General features: G+C 41.7%; 1 protein-coding gene across 8 annotated transcripts in view; it reads right to left on the bottom strand.

The window, feature by feature from the left end:
- Window positions 1–4,308: 4,308 nt before the first annotated feature.
- The window catches only part of TFEB (transcription factor EB), a 101,404-nt gene continuing 86,116 nt past the window's right edge, over window positions 4,309–19,596 (bottom strand). For all 8 annotated transcript variants that reach the window (XM_061632285.1, XM_061632290.1, XM_061632291.1 and 5 more), the window contains 7 exons: window positions 17,006–17,254; window positions 16,349–16,429; window positions 13,838–13,958; window positions 12,843–12,899; window positions 11,455–11,530; window positions 7,932–8,079; window positions 4,309–6,580 (listed from right to left, as the gene is read on the bottom strand). In XM_061632285.1, coding sequence (XP_061488269.1) covers window positions 6,134–6,580; window positions 7,932–8,079; window positions 11,455–11,530; window positions 12,843–12,899; window positions 13,838–13,958; window positions 16,349–16,429; window positions 17,006–17,254 — 1,179 coding nt within the window. In that variant the 3' untranslated portion in view covers window positions 4,309–6,133. The remainder of the gene's footprint in view (window positions 6,581–7,931; window positions 8,080–11,454; window positions 11,531–12,842; window positions 12,900–13,837; window positions 13,959–16,348; window positions 16,430–17,005; window positions 17,255–19,596) is intronic.

Below are 19,596 nucleotides of genomic sequence, written 5' to 3'. Positions count from 1 at the left end.
GATGCCCTCCAGAGGTTTTGGACTACAACTCCATGTGAAGCATGGAGCAAGTGTGTGATATTCCATGAGTACACCAAATGAGCAGCTGCTAGCTGATGTATTTGGAGGAGAAAAAAGTTGGATGTGTCATCTCCATGTAAGGCATTGTGGAACACTCAAAGCATAGCCTTATGCTGGTCTATCAGACAAAATGAGTTGACACTAATTCAAGGTTCTGGAAATCACGAATCCTGTTTTGAGAGATCCTTTGCTAGTGTTTTGTACTAGCAGCCTCTTCTTTTAGGTTTAGCTCTTATTTTTGCTGTTGCAATCAGTAATTAAGGGTGTTTTTTTTTTCCCCAAAGTCAGTCAGGCAAGATAAAAACCTTGGCTCGACTGTTTTCATGTTTTCTGCTGTATAGGGAGGGCATAGATTACTGCAACGCACTCAACCTGGGGCTGCCTTTGAAGACAGTTCGGAAACTGCAGCTTGTGCAAAATGCAGCAGCCGGATTGGTAACAGGGACCAGACGGTCTGAACATATAAAACCGATTCTGGCCCACTTGCATTGGCTGCCTGTAAGTTTCCGAGCTCAATTCAAGGTGCTGGTTTTGACCTATAAAGCCTTACACGGCTTGGGACCACAATACCTGATCGAACACCTCTCCCGATACGAACCCACCTGTACACTACATTCAAGATCAAAGGCCCTCCTCCGGGTGCCTACTCCAAGGGAAGCTCGGAGGGTGGCAACAAGGGAGAGGGCCTTCTCAGTGGTGGCCCCCAAATTATGGGATGATCTCCCTGATGAGGTGCACCTGGCGCCAACACTGTTATCTTTTCGGTGCCAGGTCAAGACTTTTCTCTTCACCCAGGCATTTTAGCTAGTGTTTTAAATTGTTTTTATATTGTTTTAAATTTTAAAATTGTGTTTTAAATTGTTTTTAAAATATGTGTTTTAAATTGTATATTTGTTTTAATGTTTTTGATTGCTGTAAACCGCCCAGAGAGCTTCGGCTATGGGGCGGTATACAAGTGCAATAAATAAATAAATAAATAAATAAATAAACTCCCAGCAGCCCCAACCAGCACAGCCATGCTGGCTGGGAGTTGTAGTGTAAAACATCTGGAGGTTTCAGGTTAAGGAAGGATAGCTTATGTTGTCATCTAGTTGGTACTTTCAATGGTTCTACCAAACTTCTCCTTAGTAAATCTGCAGGTTATATATTTCATTATAATGATATTCCAACTTTGCAAAAGCACTAAGGTGCAAAATGAAAATCCACGTCAGACTGGTTTTAGTCTCACATGGCTGCATGCCTACACATGCCTTTCCAGGTGACTGAAGCTGTACTGGTTATTGTAATTGCCAAAGTAACACAAGACCTAATCCAGCACCACTAGTACTAAAATCCATATTCCCACTTATAGAGATAGAAGCAAAAGTTGCCTTACTGTGGGGAATGGATTTTTTTCCTTTTTTTAATAAATAAATAAATATTATTTATGGTGGTAGATGTGTGTTCCACTGCTAGAGACTCTGAAGGACAATATATTTAAAAGGAGGAAAATAAAATAGCAACACATTTAAACTTCTCAAAATGCCACAGACATGAAGAAAACAGATTTGTGTTGGCTGCAATTATGTCACAAACACCATGCAAGACTTGCCCCATGATACTAGTGCACCCATGTCCCATACATTACTGCAGTAGCTGTGGGCAGGGGACAGTGCATCTCCTGTGTGATCTGTTGATGAAAATCTGCCCAGAGAAGCACAATGGGACATTGGAGAATATTTTTAGACATTTTTATAACTGTTATATTCGGTTTGCTTTGCTTATTCTGTTATTATGTTATGTACATTGTTGAGATTTATTGTTTAGTTATGTTTATTTAAAATATGATGTATTGTTTTTCCTTTTAATTGTACCAAATATGAGCTGTTTATTGTATATTGATTTTTATGTTGTAAACCGCTCAGAGAGCTTTGGCTATGGGGCGGTATAAAAATTTAATTAAACATAAACATAAACAAACAAACAATTCTAGGTGCACCTCTGTCATTCACTGCTTTCTCACTTATTCAAGTTCACATGCATGTGTATTACACTCAAGCATCATCGGTTTCATAGTCTTAAATCTTCTGTTCTGACTCAGAATGAAATAGAAGTTAATTGGAAAATAAACAGGTCAAATTTTTAAATGGGGCACTTTGGCACAAATTTATGACACTGTGTGACTTTACAAAAGGTGCTTTGCCACAAAAGGATTAAAATGTTTTACAGAATATAGTGATCTCAATTATATAAAATGCTCAGTGGCACTGAAAACACTAAAACAAGCCCTGAATGAACTTGCAGCAGAGTTGTCCAAAGCTTTATATGTGGCTCTATCAAAATCCTCGATTTTGAAATATTCCAATCTGCTGGAGGCAGAGTCACATACTCCCACCTGAATTCTGCTTTTGATGAAGCTCAGCAGCTGCCCCAGAGAAAGAAGTATCACCTTTGCTCAAAAGTGCATCTGCTGCTTTTGTGACTGCTGCATGGAATACGGTTGCAAACATGTCACAGGCTTCTACTGGATTTTGTTTATAATGCCATTAATGACGACTGATTAGTGATGGCTCCCTCCTTTCAGGCAGACACCATTTTGTGAATTTTCAGGATGTTTATTGTTATTTTCACTCTTTGAAAGCTTGTACAATCCCTTGCTGCACAGCTCTAGCACATGATTAGTCATCTAGCCATTTTTTTAAAAAAAAATAAGCAAATCCAGAAAGGCTACACTCCACCATATTGTGAACATTTTTTAGCAGATTTTTTTTTAAAAAAGGTAGATTTGGATGCTGTGTCCTTCCCCTCTCCTGCATACCTCTACTTCCCTAGTTTCTATTATATGTAGATGGAATATCATGTCATTGTAATGGCCAGGGTGGGGAGAGGACTTACACGAGTAGCATATAATAGCAGCTAGGACTTTATTAGACCAACTATGCAGAAAGGTTCTAAAAAGCTACATATATAGAACCCAAGCAAACTGAAGGCACTGTTTTGTCTGAAAGGAATATGCTATCTGATAGCTCTTTGGCAGATGGCTCTTGGTTTTGGAAATGAAATCTCTAGGAGGGAAAAAAGATTTGTTTCAGGAAAGAAGCAGCTCTCATCTGAAATGTTAACAGACTGATCCCTCTCCTTCAGGGTTTTCTTCAGCTGTTTAATATAGGAAGCTACCCAGCTTTGCCTGCCCTGACTGGCAGTAGCTCTCCAGGCTCTCAAGCAGATTCTTACATCATCTGCTGCTTTCTCTTTTTCACTGGGTATGCTGGGGATCTAACCTGGGATCTTCTGCATACAAAGTATGTGCTCTTCCACTGAGCTGTGGGCAATCTCTGCAACTCCTTCAACAAACTTTTTGAGAAGAATTCGGATCATAAGCAAAATGATAAATTCCTATCCTATTCCTTCCTCCACAGATCCAAAATGAGAAATTCCATTACAGCATACATGTTCCAAGTCCAAAAAGACGAGAATAGGCTAACAAGCTTAATATAATAATCCAAACATCTCCCCAGATACATAAATACGACATGACCTTCTCCACATCTGACTAGGTATCTATCTCCACTTGTTTCTCCAAAATGCAAAAATATCTTAACACAGAACAATTTAACTATAAAACTGAGATTCAGATGGTCATGAGGACTCCTTAGAAGGAACCAAGGTCTCGAACATTTCACAGGCTCGATGACACTAAGTGTCCTAAAGGGCCCATAATCTACCCTAAGATAACTGAACATGGACCTATCCCCTTTATGAGCTATCCCTTGATTAATTACATTAAGGCACCAAGTATCTTGCTCTTGTCAAAATCATCAGACCAAGTATCTGTGCAATGTACACGTGAAGCAACTCATAGTACAATAGAGGATTTTCATCTGATTGCAAGCTGATGCAACATACAAGGTGCAAGTCTGGTAGGAAGGAGGTCCTGGTGTCTTTTGAATTTCCTGAGCTACCAAATTGTATAGAAAACAATTCAGCCACAGCTTCCAGGGCTGGTCAAGGATAGATAATGCCAGACTCTAAGGGGCTGGAATTGTAAAGTGCACAATTTCTAAATGACTTGAAGAATTCTTGAGCCCTGATCAGAATGCCCTGAGACATGAAGGACTGGTGGTAGGCATAAAATCTCAGACTATATGGTAAAGAGAAATGCAGGGAGTTTCGGCTGCAAAAAGAAACAGCTAGTAATCTTTTCAGTACTATGAGATAGCAGTTGTCAAAACACTCAAGCAAAGTTGTGAAGTAAACCAAAGTGCACACTTTCAGAATTGATAAAATTTCTAATTCAAACATTGGTTTGGCAAAAGGAAAAAAGGGAGGATCTCTGCTGCAGTATCTCCCCAACTTTTTGGATTGTATAAAAGAATGTCCAGGATAGGAAATGCTTGGGGAAAGGAGTGAAGTATGCTTGGTGATCCCCAAGACAAATACAAGTCAATGTGCAAACCATGAATTTATGCTAAGCACAGAAAAGTAGCTGCTTTTCATGGTGTGTTACTTTGTAACTGTTACTGGAAATAGCAACACAAACATTTGCACATGTAGCGTGGGAGAGCATCACATACATTCCAAAATACAGACATTTGCCATATATGTATGTACGTACGTATGTTAAGTATTATCAATTTGATTTCTTACCTGCCTTTCATCATAAGGTCCTAGGGCAGGCTACAGCAATTTAAAAATACAATATTAAAATCTGTTTAAAACAAGTTATGTAGGATGCTGCCCTTAGAACCACACTAGAGTTTGCACTAGTATAACTGAAGAAGTTTGAATAAATGGGTGCAAAGGAGGATTCCTGGATCTCCTTTCAGCAACAAGGAGGGCTTGGGGACAGGACTGAATTTGTATGTTTTCATTTGTAGCAAAGATTCTGCTGTTCCAAGCTACACTGATGAGGTACGTCCTCAGTACTTTATATGGAAACCTCTGTGCTACCCATGTGTATGGCAGTTCAGGACCTTAGTCCTGAACTGCCATACACATGGGTGGCACAGAAGCAAACATGCAGCTGGAGATATTCTGCAAGCGTCCTTTTTTCCCCTTTTTCACTGCAGCCAGTCATGGATTTAAATGGAAAGGCAGTTTACCTATTCTACGAGGTGAATGGTGGCAGTAAAAAAAAACTTTTGACATGCCTCCAGGTGGGCACATACCCCCCATTAGGCACATATAGCTGTCTAGGATGACAGCCAGACAGATTAAGAAAAAATGGAGGAGGAGCACAAGCCAAAAATGGAGCTTTGGATGTCTCCTACTACGGTCTGCATTGACATCTAATCTCAAAGAGTTAATTAAGGCTGCCATTTCCCACTAGGGCTTCTAACTTTAGCAAAAGCTCTGCAAGACCTATCACGCTACCCTTCCATCTCTCCAAAAGACCAATGCAAAATCACCACCCATCATGCCACACTGCTAAGCACTCCTGCAGAGTGTACTGGATATCCCTGCCCTGTGTAAGGAAAGGAGTCCCAATATGGGAGCAGGCCATTACTCCCATCAGCCTAGCAACAGGAGCTTTATTTATCAAACTTAAATCCCACCTTTCGGAAAGAATAATTTCTCACAAGGCGGCATTTAAAGAGGAAGGTGAGGAGGAACACAGTGAGACTTAAAGGATGCGCTAGTCTGTGAGAAAAAAACAGATTAGTGCCAAGCCTTGGTTAAAGCTGCTTTTCAAACAACCAGCCATCAACTCCAAAAATACATTGTTGCAAAAATGCTGAAAGTGGCTTTGCTGGACACGTGGCATGAAGGCACAGGGTTCCTGAGATACACCTGCAGGCCATGAAGGAGTCGCAACCAGACCCTGATTATCCTGTGGTCATGGCAGATGAGGCAAGGCTGCTTGGGTTTTTTTGGCAAATCAGGGCAGAAGAGAAACTTGGGGATTAACATTCCAAGAACTGGGGTGAGCCTTGTGCCGAAGATCTCCAACCCCACCAGCACACACAAACAATCTGTTCAGGACACATTTCTGTTTAGTCTCATATGCCCTTTGAGTAAGTCTACTCAAGGCAGAGGGACGAATCTTCACAAACAATATTTGACTCAGAGTCTTTTGTCCCATAGAAGCTTCTAATCACAGCATATCTGTGTCCTCCATGCTGAAGCTGCTTCTGCGACTGCTAGCCTTTGAAGCTTCCGGGGACACAGCAGAGAACAAGGGGTCAGATGCCACTGGCAGCATGGTATCCTCCATTAGCATCAAGTCCAGTTCCTTCTTGGACAAGGAAGGGAAAGAGACATTTTGGCTGGGGTCCAGAGGGTCATGGAAGCCTCTAGAGTTGTCATCAAAGCTCAGGCTGTGAGTAAAGTCCAGCTGATGGTAAGGGGACGGCGGAGGGGCAAAATGAGGCTGGTGCTGAGTCTCCTGTTCAGGATGGAGTTGTGGCTGCTGCTGGATCTCTGTTGTGGCATTCTCTCCAGAGGCTTCTTGTTTCACAACCTGCTGAGCTAATTCAGCTATGTTCATGCCAGAAGGTGAAGCGGTTGGTAGCCCATGGACTCGAGCCTGCATCTCCAGCTCCTTTAGGACAAGGCACACAAAGAAAGTAGTTCTTACACAAAAAGCAGGAGGCACGTGAGCAGTGTAGTCTCATCTACTCCACCAAGTCTAGCTCGCTACGGACAAACAATCATGCATCAAGCAACATCACCCAACCTCTGTGCTACATGCTTGAAACCCTTTAGGATGAACTACTATAGCAGATGCAAAATGCATCTGGCTTTGGGGCCAGTTGGGAAACTTTAATTAGTTCAGAATTAGTTCATGTGTTGGCAAGTTTGAGCCAGTGCCTGTATATTACACATGTGCTAGAAGAACTGCACTGACTCCCAATTTGTTTAATACTATAATCCAGAGTCATAGTGTTAATCTTTAAAGTGCTAAACAGCCTGAACCCAGGAGACCTTCAGGAGATCTCCTCCCATATAAGCCTCTCCATGCACTAAGGTCAGCTGATGAGGCCTTGACTTTGAGACCTTCTGAAGCTAGGCCACTTGGGACAATGGTGGCACCTGCAATATTGAACTCTCCCCTTCTTAGTAATCCTCAGGCCAACTTCATTTTCCCTTTAAGCGAACTTCAGTATGTTTCCTACAGGCATGTCAGATCATGGCTTAATTTTTATTGAACCATCAGCTACTGAAACCTGAGATTAAGTTAATGTTGGTTTTAGGCTGTTTTCAGCTACACTAACTGTTGGTTGTTGTGCTGATATTACTTGTTTTCAGTTATGGGTTTTATCCTTGTTATATGTTTGATAGGTTGTAAGCCACTCTGATGGCTCAATGAAGCCAAGTGGTGGCAAAGAAATGGCAATAAAATCAAGACAGTACTTCACCTTAAGCTCCGATCTTGTTAAGAACTTAATGTAAGCTAAAACTAGTTTTAAAGACGTTTCCTGGACAATACCCTCCTTTGATGTCTTCTACTATCCAGCTATCTCACGTTGAGCCCTTACTACTCTTCTGGATATTTTATATAGATCAAAGCTCAAAGCTTGTCTTTTCAAAAATTGACAGGTGATCTGGGATGTTTCTGTTTCTTGAGCCCTCACAGGAACACATAGAGAGACATGTGTGAGTAGAAAACAATAGTGAACCAGATGAGCACATGACATGAACTTTGGAAAGTTAAGCTGAAGGCCATTACTGATAGAGGAAACAGATGGGTGACGACCACAAAAAAAATCTGCTTTGCAGCCAAGGTTGTGGACCTCTTTCATATTTTCCTTGAGCATGAGATTATGGGACAGGGCTACCAAACAGAGGGAGATGAGGAAAGTGATGGGTGGAATCTAGTGTATCTTCAATGAATGGGTAACAGGAAGGCAGTTGCTACAAGAGCATAACAGTGCAAAAAGATGGGAATTCACCTGTATGCGGAGCCAGAGCTGCTTGTTGGCCATTTCCAGGCGCCGAGAATGATTCTCAAGATCTCGTGACCTCTGTAAGTCTTTCTGCATCCTCCTAATGTAATCAACAGAGGCTTTCAGGATTGTCCCCTTGTTCCAGCGCACATCCCTGGAACAGAATGGGAACAGAATGTTTAAGACTGAAATAATGACTTCCAGATTCAGGAAAGTTCTTGAGACAGTCATGCTCAGAGCATGCTTAGTGTTGAAAGTTTCCCAGCAAAATGAAGGGAGGAGCTTAAGCGATCCAAGATAATACACTGACATTGTTTACATTTATTGAAGCTGAAACAAATCTAGGAAATCAAATGGGAGTCCTGACTAGCGATGGAGAGATCAGTACATTTCTGGTCAGTGTCAGTTTCGCATGTGTTTATTCACAAGTCCGTTCTGTCCCATTACTGCATCATTTTACAATTTATTAATTTCTTTTAAACATTTGTATGCAACCCCATATTTAATGTGGAGTAAAATACATATATACATGTTTTACTACACATGGTACCACACCACACGTTTTACCACACATATTCAAAAATGGAATTTATCCCACTATATGCATTTCTAAATGTATGTTATCCTAAAATACACATTTTTGGAACAAGAACTGTACAACCCCCCCCCAAGAGAAACACAAAATCCAAAAGACAATTATGGTACACTTGGCATACTAGTCCAGAATATGTCAATTAAGTCTGTTGACATAAATCTGGGGACCAGACAAAATAATCCTCCTCCCTTGTTCTGAAACACAGAATTAACTGCCACTAAAAAACATGTCTGCCTTTTAGGCTGGAATGCCAGCTGAAGTGGGGAGTGCAACTTCTCTGAAGAAAAGCAAAGTTGGCACCAGAAACAGTTGTAGATTTAGCATACATCTTGCACAAAGCAATTAAGTAGTAGCACCTCTGCAACTGTAACTTCATTAGAAGTAACGTGCCCTTCTTAAACGACACCACCAACGAGACACACGGTATGCTCAGGTGATACCTAAGAGCATATGGCTGGAACAATTGGAACCAAATTCAGATTTCACCAGGGTTGTTTGACGAAAACTACACATAACCAAACTGATTTTATTTATTTATTTATTTATTTATTAAATTTATATACCGCCCGACTAGCAATAGCTGATACATCTGATCAGTTCTAAATAAAGGATTTATATTCTCTCTGCTTAATTTTTTTCTGCATAAAAGCAGAATTTATTTAATTTATTCAGCATACTTGGTAACCAAAATGTGGGAAATGGTATTTACAACTTTTGAGCTATTTTGAGTTTGAGTTTATCATTCTGTTTAGTTGTCAAAATGTTTATCAAATTAAGAAAATGGAGCAGCAAGCTTGAGTAATAGACACCTACAAATATTTTTTCAAACATTTAAAAATAAAGAATGTATCGCTACATGAATAAATTGCATTTCACTCTCGAAAGTATATTTGGACACTTGATGTTTCAATATAGCCCCTACTTGGGATAATGTATCATATGTCAAAAACTGTTATTGGCTACTTTGATTTGTTGGGCACCTCCAAATCTGCCAGATGTTGAGGCTTTGACAAGTAAATATTGCTCTTGGCAGTGACAGACCATGATATTTAAAGGGACTAGGCTGGATGTCACTGATAGCGACAGATGAATTCCTTTTCGCTTCCATTTTTGGAGGAAACTAAATATACTCTTGACTGCATAGTGTCAGGGAGCTCCATTGTGGTAAAACAAAAAACAAAACAAAGCTTTGCTCACAAGGTCTAAGACCATATGCTGATGGAGAAAGCAGTTCTACAACTTGTATAAAAACAAGGGAGGTATAAAAGGTATACAAATTTAGTGAGACGCTTTACATCATACTCTGTCCAATTCAGAGCGGGAATCACAAGCCGGAGACGAGGGTGCAAGGAACTCTTGCTTTATTAACGTAATGGATACATCAAAGGCTGAGCACCTCATAGAAAAGACCCTATGCGAACTCACTGCAAGTCCCTAACTACCCTCTAGACATGCTCTGCAACATGTAATGAAAGTTGACTCAAAGTTGACAGCGCGGCAGTCTTAAATAGGAGAGGTCTTGGAGCGTAACCTCTCACTCCTTCGCACACACACCCTCTGCCCTGTCCGCTTCTCCCTACGTCATGAGCACGGTGAAGGGGGGGCGGGTCTCCACGGGCTCATCTGACAGAACAGGGTCCTTATCTGCAGGCGGGGAAGCAGAGGGCGGGAAGCGTCAGGCGCCTCTGGGATACTGCTTGGCACAGGAGGAGTTACTGCTCTTTCGGAATCCTCCCCTAACGGCTCCGTGGGGGTGCTTGATGGCTGAGTGCTGTCCCATTGAAGGGCAGGGCCATCAGTGGGAACTGGCGGGGCGGCTAGCTCGCTCTCTTCCTCAAGGTCTGGGCTAGACTCAACAGCTGGATCGTCCATGCCCACTGACGGCTGAGGCGCCTGCAACTCATGCCTTCCCCCTCCTTGATCCTCAGGAGAGAGGCTGGGCTCAACACCCCCAACACCCCTGGGCTCAACGTACTCCTATTCTTGTTTACTCAGAAGAAACTCCCACTCTATTCAGTTAGGCTTACTCTCAGGTTACTCTCAGTGAGGCTTACTCTTATAATATAAGAGCCCTTCTTTTGATGTCATTTAGATTTTCATTTCCCCAAATGTGACTATTATGTTTCTTACTGAGGGATAGGGAAAGGAAAACTTGGCAGGCTGAAAGTAGATCCAATGCAATATGACCCCCACCTAAATTGTGCCAAATTCTTACAAAAGTTGGGAGATTTATGGCACAGGGTGGGTGGCCACAAGAAGGGAGATAATCCCCCCTATGCTTTCCCCTGAAATTGCTTTTCTTTAGTTGTTTTTGCTCTCAGCTGGTTGTTTCTGCTCTCTCAGTCTCTGTGACCCACCAGAACAAAAATGGTTTTTAACAGACCCATTTGGGAAGGAGGAATGCAGGAGTCAGTTTCTCGTATACCCCACACTTTAAAATTCCCTCCACGCCCTTCTTTGTAGGGATTTAGTGGTGACCCAAATCCACCACCTGGGCCTGCCACAGTCACGTCTACTAGTTTGTTCTTAAGCTCAAATTAGTAAAGAATTGTAAAGACTGAAAATAAAATAAAACAGCACATCTCAGGGACTTTCCAATAATTCTGTCTTTATAAACAGAAACAAACAAAATACCAAAAAGCTCTGGTTTTAAACCTGAAAACAATAATAACCACATTTATGTCATAATGCTAAGTTTTATTTTGTTCAGGGAAATATTTTGTTTAGGACTTAAAGAAGCATTTTAGCTGCGAGACAAAACATGAAGATTTTTGATGTGAAGATTTTTGAGGCAGAAGTGAAAATACCGTTTTCAGTGGATAAGTGGATAAAATAATTTCATATCCTTTATTCCTGTCACCTGTTTCAGAATATAGTATCCTTTAAGGCTCTTTAGGAGGCAGCAGGATGCCTTAAGCTTTGATTTCAACTTACAAGTCTCCAGCTTTGGGGATCAGCATTCCTAGTTCCTTAATGCGATCGTTGATGTTGAACCTTCGTCTTCTTTCAACTAAGATGAAAAGAAAAATAGATGGAAAATGGAACATTTCTTAAAATATTTCATCTTTGTATAAAATGAAAAAATATCATGAAGATGCTGAAATAAATGGCTGTCACTTGATTAAAGAAAACAGTCTGTTAATCAGCTGAGTTGTATCCAACACTGCTGTTCTGCTCACACAAGAGATTTCCACTTTTGCAGCCAAACTTTCCCCTCTTCTCCCCTCCTGCAGAGCTCCCCCTTCCACACACCCTCAAAATCACCTCCAGGAGGTTGGGGGACCCACCAGAGCAGGTTTTTTGGGGGGAGGCATGGGGAGACGAGAGCAGGTTCCCACTACATGAGTGGAATGCTGCCGGCACAGCACTGGATACAACCCTAAATCTGCATATATTTGCATACAAAAAAGCACACACTGTGTCTGTGTGCATGTAACATGAGCAGGAAGAGAGGCAGAATTAGCAAACTGAACGGAAGCATCTTAAGGTTCAAGGTGCCTCTTTCTGGAGATCTGTGTGAGGTAATGGATCTGCTGCTTGGTTGGAGTGAATATACCACTTGCTTCCACTTACACTGTTTTGTGTATTTGTAAATAAACCAATACAAATATTATATTGCAAGTCACCAGCAATCTCTCCTCCAAAGGAAAGCCAAATCCAGGTAGCACTGTGTGGGGAAGTGGTGGCACACAACATTATCAGTCACAGCTGGTTAAGTCATGACTAAAAAGACAATTCCCCTTGGTTGGCAGGGTGGCTTTCCTTCTCTTTCCCAAAAGCAGCAGTAGCAATGAGCAGATTATCTTCCATTCTTATTTGTAATTATATTAAAACAGGTATCTGCTTTTGAAATGAAATCTAACACATAAAGGTGCAAGTGCAGATTTCTTCCAGACCAAAGCAGCACAATTACATGACTCCATGGCTTCAACAGTATTGGAAATAGCTGCCCCCTCTCTTCCAAAAACCTACAAACCTTTTCTATTAACTGTTGTGCCAAGTTGAATGGCCACAGACAAAAAGAGAAAATGCAAAAGGTCCATGGGAAGACAGGCACAGCTCTGTGCATATGCAACAAGCATATTTTGGAGCCCCTATCTGCATTAGGGAAGTCAGATACTTGCATTAAGGGAAATGTTAAGACTCACGCAAGACAGAATTGCTTCCGAAAACCGGCCAGTATACAGTATGTCCCACTGCCCACAAAATAGAGACATTTCCCATGTTTCCTCTAGAAAGAATAAGAGGAAACAGAATAGGGAGCACTGAAGAAAATGTGGGAAGATGTTCCAGCCACATAGTTTTAACCAAGCACCACTCACTCAGATTGTGATTGTCCTTCTTTTGGCGCTCCTTGGCCAAAGCACGGTTCTCGGCATCTAGAGGCAAAAGACCAAGCTGTCAAGCAAAGAAGTGGACCAAGAGAAACAATAGTGATGTTTAATGTACATGTGCACACATGCTCACATACATACTTGTAAACAAACTCCCTAGTGACCTACACCCTGAACCAAAGCTGGGGCTAAATATGGCCCCAACAAATCAATTCAGGCATGAACACAGGGATCTGTTACCTGTGTTACCTTTTGGAGACACTGTGGTCCTTGGGTCTCTTCCCTCTTTTAGGAACAATGGAATGCCTTATACCCACACAGACCATTTGGTACCATCTAGCTCAGTGCTGATGACATGGACTAGCAATGGCTCTCCAGCATTCCAGGCAACAGTCTTTTCCAGAGACTGGGTTTTGAATCTTTGCATGCAAAGCATGTGCCCTACCGCTGAGCTACAGTCCTTCTTAAAAAAGTAACTTTTAAAATTGTTCTTTTCAATTCACTAGTGAATGCACAGCATACCTAGGGCAGATTCACATCATGTATTTAAAGGACATTCTGCATACATCTGAAGCACATGAATCACACCACAGAATCACGGGAACTTTAGTTTGTTAAAGGTGGTAGAAACTATAACTGTGAGGGGAAAACTGCACTTCCTAGGTTTCTTTGAGGGAAGTCATGTGCTTTAAATGTGAGTTGGATGTGTTTTAAATGTATTGTGTGGATCTACTTAATAAACTTTGCCTGCAAGTAAATTGTTTTAATTATTTTTTTTAAATGAAAGTGAGCTACAATATTTACTGGGTGAACATGGGCTACTCATCATTTCTCAGCTTAATCTGCCCTTCGGGGTGAACACAACAGAGGGGGATCATGACCACTCCAAGGAAGAAGGGCATACCTAAATGTAGGAGGAAATAATAATGTACAACCATAGTGTGAAATCAGATACTTATTGGGACATAGGTACCACAGGTTACCTGTGAGCTCTCTCTTCTGAGTTAGATCTGCAGGGCAGGAACTGCTGGTGATGCCCACCAGAGAGGGTGTCATCTGAAGATCACTGCTGTACACATTCATATGGCTGCTGGACAGTGGTAGCTGGAAAACAAAGAAGGGGAACAAAACAAAATGTTATTTTAGCACAGGGGAAACAAGTCAATAGAATGAGGGGCAAACCAACAGGACTCCAGATAGGTGCAAAGCCCTGAATATAAAGCAGGGGTGCCCTCCAGATGTTTTTGGACTACAACTCTTATAATCCCTGATTGCTTTCAGATTTCTTGAAATATAAAGAATATAAACATGTTAAATAAAATATGAATAAATTGGCCATGTTGGCGGGGGTGATGGGAGTTGAGACTCCAACAAGTGGAGAACATTATACCAGCTAATCCTGATTTAGAGACAGTCAGCTTTCCCCCTCCCCTCAATGAGTGGTGGTGGCTTCTTCCAAGTGATGGTAATCCAGTAAAACTATGTTGATTGTTAGGATTTGAAAACATGACAGACTCCATGGCCACTAATGTTGCAGCAGGGTATACTGGTGTAGCTTGCCCAGACTGCAATGAATGCAAAGTGTATTTCATGCAACTTATAACTTACTAACTCATATCTCTAGTCTCATAGAAGCAACTTCTCCATTAGGAGATCCCATGCCATTGTCGTATAAGTATGGAGGATAAGGGTATTAAAGGCTACTATCCATGATGGCTATGCTCTCCCTCCACGTTCAGAGGCAGTATGCTTCTGACTACCAGTTGCTAGAAACCGCAGGAGGGGAGACTGTTCAGGTCTGCTCAGACTGCTGAGACTGCTCAGGTCCTCTTGCAGGCTTCCCATAGGCATTTAGTTGGCTACTGTGAGAACAGTACATTAGCCTGATCCAGCAGGCTCTTCTTATATTCTACTGGAGTTCCAGAACCACAAGGGCACTGGGCAGAACCAACTGAGTAGTTTCTTCAAACCCAAGTATGATGGACCCCTGCACTATATCCTACCCATTGGCTCTGGTATTCACACATATACCCTACAGATATGGCAGTGTAGGATCTTGCCATAGGGATGTGGATCCCACAACTCAAGAAATATGTATGTACAGGACCTTTGTTCTGTTTGATTTTTGCCAAATAGTGACTCCATATGGCTTGCTGCAAAAGAAACTGGAGGGTAAACAAAGATACCAGTTGCATCTCATCTGGCATATGGTTTTGATTTAGGTTAAGATTTTCTAAGAGCACTATGCCAGTTCAGTATCCAAGCCACCTAGGTTTTCTGTTTTCACACGCATCTAAGCCTTTGCATGATACCTGCCAATCCCTATATTAGTTGAACTACAGATCAGGCACAAATTTTCCCAAAAACAGATGGGCTAATCTATTTGTGGTTTTCCAAAAGGAGTGTCAAGCTATCTGGAGGAAGGCACATAGTGTTCTTTGCTTAGAGAACTTAAAAAACCCAATTACAATGGCCCTTCTCTCACATACAGGGGATGCAAATACCAGTTGTCCCTAAACTAACATTTATCATTCACTTTACTATGCAAGAGGAATGACAGCAAGGAGTAATGAGAAGGAGGCTAAGCCAGGGTATGCGCACCCAGTGATACATGCCTTCCCATGGACAGCCTGGCATCTGGCCAAGGCAGTACCTGCACTGAGCATAAGATCTCAGGCTGTAGCCATGATATGCTGTTAAAGTCAAGCTGCAATGCCATCTTTCCTACAGACCACTCCAGGGATTAAGATAAACAGAAAAGGACCTCCTGGTGGTTCTGCTCTCTCAGAGATTCAGGGGTTGTCTCCTTGCAAGAGGGCCTTCTTGGTGATGGCCAACTTTATGCATCTGACATAATCTCTTTACAGCTTTCTTCAGTTACTAAAGATGCATCTCTTTACCCTGGCCTTTGAAAATTGAAGAATTGATTTTGGTATCCTCCCTAAAATGTTTTTATTTATTAATTATTTATTAATTAGATTTATATCCCACCCTTCCCCCCAGTTGGAGGAATGTGTTGCATGGATTATGATTTTGGGTTATGAGTGGAATTGTTTTTTACTGTTTTAACTGTGTTTTTACATGCTGCAACCCACATTTTGATGAAGGGTGGGTAAGAAGAAGAAGAAGAAGAAGAAGAAGAAGAAGAAGAAGAAGAAGAAGAAGAAGAATCTTCTCTCTGTTTCCTGGCCAATTCCAGCATTTGCAAGAACTCAGGTGCCTACATCTTGGGAAAGGCAGTAATTTAATAGTACAGCATATGCTTTACACCTTTAATAGACCACTCCCTATCTCATTACATGTAAAGACTGGGACAGAACGAGGATGGAAGAAAGAAAAATAGCATCTCAGTAGGCCTATATATATGTTTTCCCTCTAGGAGAGCATGAGTAGTTTCACTGCCGTTTAGCGACGACATGATGATATTGTAGCTTTCCTTTCTCCGTGAGCCCCACCCTGCCTGATAGCAAGAAGCAAAAAGCAAAGATACTCACAGTATTAGGCATATGAATTTCTGGATTAATGCATCCCACAGTAGTTGTCAGCTGCATGATGTCTTCAATGACATCATCTATCTGGAAGAAAGAGTAGCCATTTCCTTAATCCTGTCAATACTGATTTTTTTTAAAAAAAAATGCAGTCACATCACAGAAACACAATCACAGATTTAAGTGCCTCTTATAAAGGTTTGCTTTCCTGTGTTGCTATAGCACCTCCTGCTGGAAAAGGATGGAGGTGAAAGTTCCCCCACAGCCAGCATTGCTTTATTCTATTTTCTGCAACACATAGGGATTGGAGGTTGCTGATTCATAAGGTCGCCATTAGTCGTAATCGACTTGAAGGCATATAACAACAACAATAGGGATGCAAAAGCCTGAGTTTCATTTCAGTCCTCTGCTAGAGGTCAAATTACATAACCTGGAGAATCATGTGGTGCAGCTGTAGTGGAACCTTAACACTTTAGTTTGCTGGAGGCAGGGGGGATGGCAAACTTGAATCCTCCCCCAAAACAAGTGATCTTACTTCCTGTAATACCTCCTGGTGTATGGTCCCAAGGAAAGCAAGACTGGATCCACAAACTATTTTAAAAATTTTCTGCCAACCTCCCAAACAAATCCCTAGTTTCCCAGGAAGAGAAGCCACTTACGCACCTCCCTTTCTGGGTTGGAGCCAATGTTGAGCATTGCCATTGGACTGTTGGGGGTGCTGTTGCCTGCAGAAGAGGACATGACATGGCTTGGCCTCACACCAGGCGAGGCAGAAGGAGGAGGCTTGGGAGAAGGGGCACTGAGCAGAGGAGCAAACTTGTTCCCATAGGTTTCAGACAAGTATTCTTGGACTTTCTTGTCTCGTGACCGTTGCAGGTGGTACGTAGTAGGATTCTCCAGGAAGGACTGAACCTAAAAGTATCCAGTAAAAAAGGAGGGGAGAGACAGAGGGTTGTCATATAAAGGTGGCAATAAAATTTCAACCGAATAGTTCTTCATGAAAAATGCTTAATTTTCTTATAGAGTATCGACTTCACATACCTATGGCTTGCCTTAACCACTCCATTAGATGTGCTTTTGAGCGGGGTTACAATTGGGAATGACACTCTAAAGCACTCATAATTGCATTTGTTCATATTTTCTCTTATTTCTGTTGTCTCCCTCATTGTTTAACTTAAGACTACGAACGCCTTGGGGACAAGGACCTATGTTGCCTACATAACTCTGTAAGGCACCAGGCATACTAATAGCACTGTATAAATAGTAACAAGAATTTGTGTTACAAATCTCAGTATCAAGAGGCAGAAGTAAACTATCAGAGTTCGCTGACAGTCAACCAGTACATAGACAGAAGTGATCAAGCTGACATAGCATACTTGGAATTTTATTTATTTATTAGATTTATATCCTGCCCTTTCTCCCAGTAGGAGCCCAAAAAGGTTTTCAAAAAGCTTTCAACAAAGTACCTCACCAAAGACTCCTGAGTAAGCTTAGCAGATGTGGAATAAGAGGAGAGGTCCTCCTGTGGATCAGAAACTGGCTAGACAACAGAAAGCAGAGAGTAGAAATAAATAGAGTTCTCCCACTGGAGGGCTACAGAAAGTGGAGTCCCCCAAGAATAGGTATTGGGACCTGTGCTTGTTTGGGGTGAGCAGTGAGGCGGCCACGTTTGCTGATGTTACTAAATTGTTCAGGGTTGTTAAAACAAGAGATTGCAAAGAGCTCCAAAAGTACCTCTCCAAACTGAGTGAATGGGCAGTAAAATGGCAAATGCAATTCAATGTAAATAAATATAAAGTTATGCATGTTGGGGAAGAAAATCTTAATTTCACATATATGCTCATGGGGTCTGAACTGGCGGTGATTGATCAAGAATGAGACTTTGGGGTTGCTGTGCATTGCTCAATGAAGATGTCAATCCAGTGTGCAGCAGCTGTGAAAAAGGCAAATTCCATGTTAGGGGTCATTAGGAAAGGAACTGAAAATAAACTGCTGATATCATAATGCCATTATACAAACCAATGGCACAGCCGCATTTGTAATAATGTGTACCGTTCTGGTAACCTCACCTCAAAAGAGTTGGAAAAGGTTCAGAAAGGGGCAACCAAAGTGATCAAGGGGATGGAGCAACCTCTGAAGAAAGGTTGCAGCATTTAGGGCTTTTTAATTCACAGAAAGGTGGCATAAGTAAAAGGCAGCATAATAGAAATGTATAAAATTATATATGGCACAGAGAAAGTGGACAGAGAAACTTTTTGTCCATCTCTCATAACACTGGAACTCGGGGACATGCAATGGAGCTGAATGTCAGAAGATTCAGGATAGACAGAAGACAGCACTTCTTCACACAGTGCATAACAGAACTATGGAATTTGCTCCCACATGAGGCAGTGATGGTCACCAACGTGGATGGCTTAAAAAGAGGATTAGATAAATTCATGAAGGATAAGCCTATCAATGGCTACTAGCCCAGATGGCTATGCTCTCCCTCCACGGTCGGAGGTAGTATGCTCTGAATACCAACTGCTGGAAACCGCAGGAGAGGCGTGTGCCCTTGTGTTCAGGTCCTGCTTGTGGGCTTGCCATAGGCATCTGGTTGGCTACTGTGAGAACAGGATGTTGGACTAGGTGGGCCATTTGGCCTGGTCCAGCAGGCTTCTCATGTTGTTACGAAGTTATCCCTCCTGCACCCACTTTTGTGAGACCATTTGCTCTCTATGAATGTGGGAAGGGCGATATTCAGAGAAAAGCTTCTCCCTATCCACTTGCTCCACACCCTGCATAATCTTATATACCTCTATCATGTATCCCTTTACTTGCTTTTTTCCTAACTAAAAAGGACTACATGCTACAAGTTTTCCTCAGAGGTGAGTTGCTCCATCTGTTTGATCATCTTGGTTACCCTTTTCTGAACCTTTTCCAGCTCTACAATATCACAATATTCCAAGTGTGGTCACACCATGTGTAACAGCATTATGATATTGACAGTTTTATTTTCAATTGTTTTCCTGAAGATCCCTAACAGAGAATTTGCCATTCACAGCTCCTGCACACTGGGCCAACATCTTCATCAAGCTAGCCACTGTGACCCCAAGATCTTGTTCCTGGTTAGTCACCACCATATCAGACCCCATGAGGGTGGTGAACTTAATGGGGTTTTGCCCCAATGTGCATCATTTTACACTTGCTTACACTGAACTGAATTTGACATTTTATTTAATTTATTACTTATTAGTAGTATCAATATCAGTATT

Source organism: Rhineura floridana, chromosome 6 (assembly GCF_030035675.1).
Source record: "Rhineura floridana isolate rRhiFlo1 chromosome 6, rRhiFlo1.hap2, whole genome shotgun sequence".
Lineage (NCBI taxonomy): Eukaryota > Metazoa > Chordata > Lepidosauria > Squamata > Rhineuridae > Rhineura > Rhineura floridana.
The sequence above is the reverse complement of the archived record's forward strand: the minus strand, read 5'-3'. Positions and strand labels throughout refer to the sequence as shown.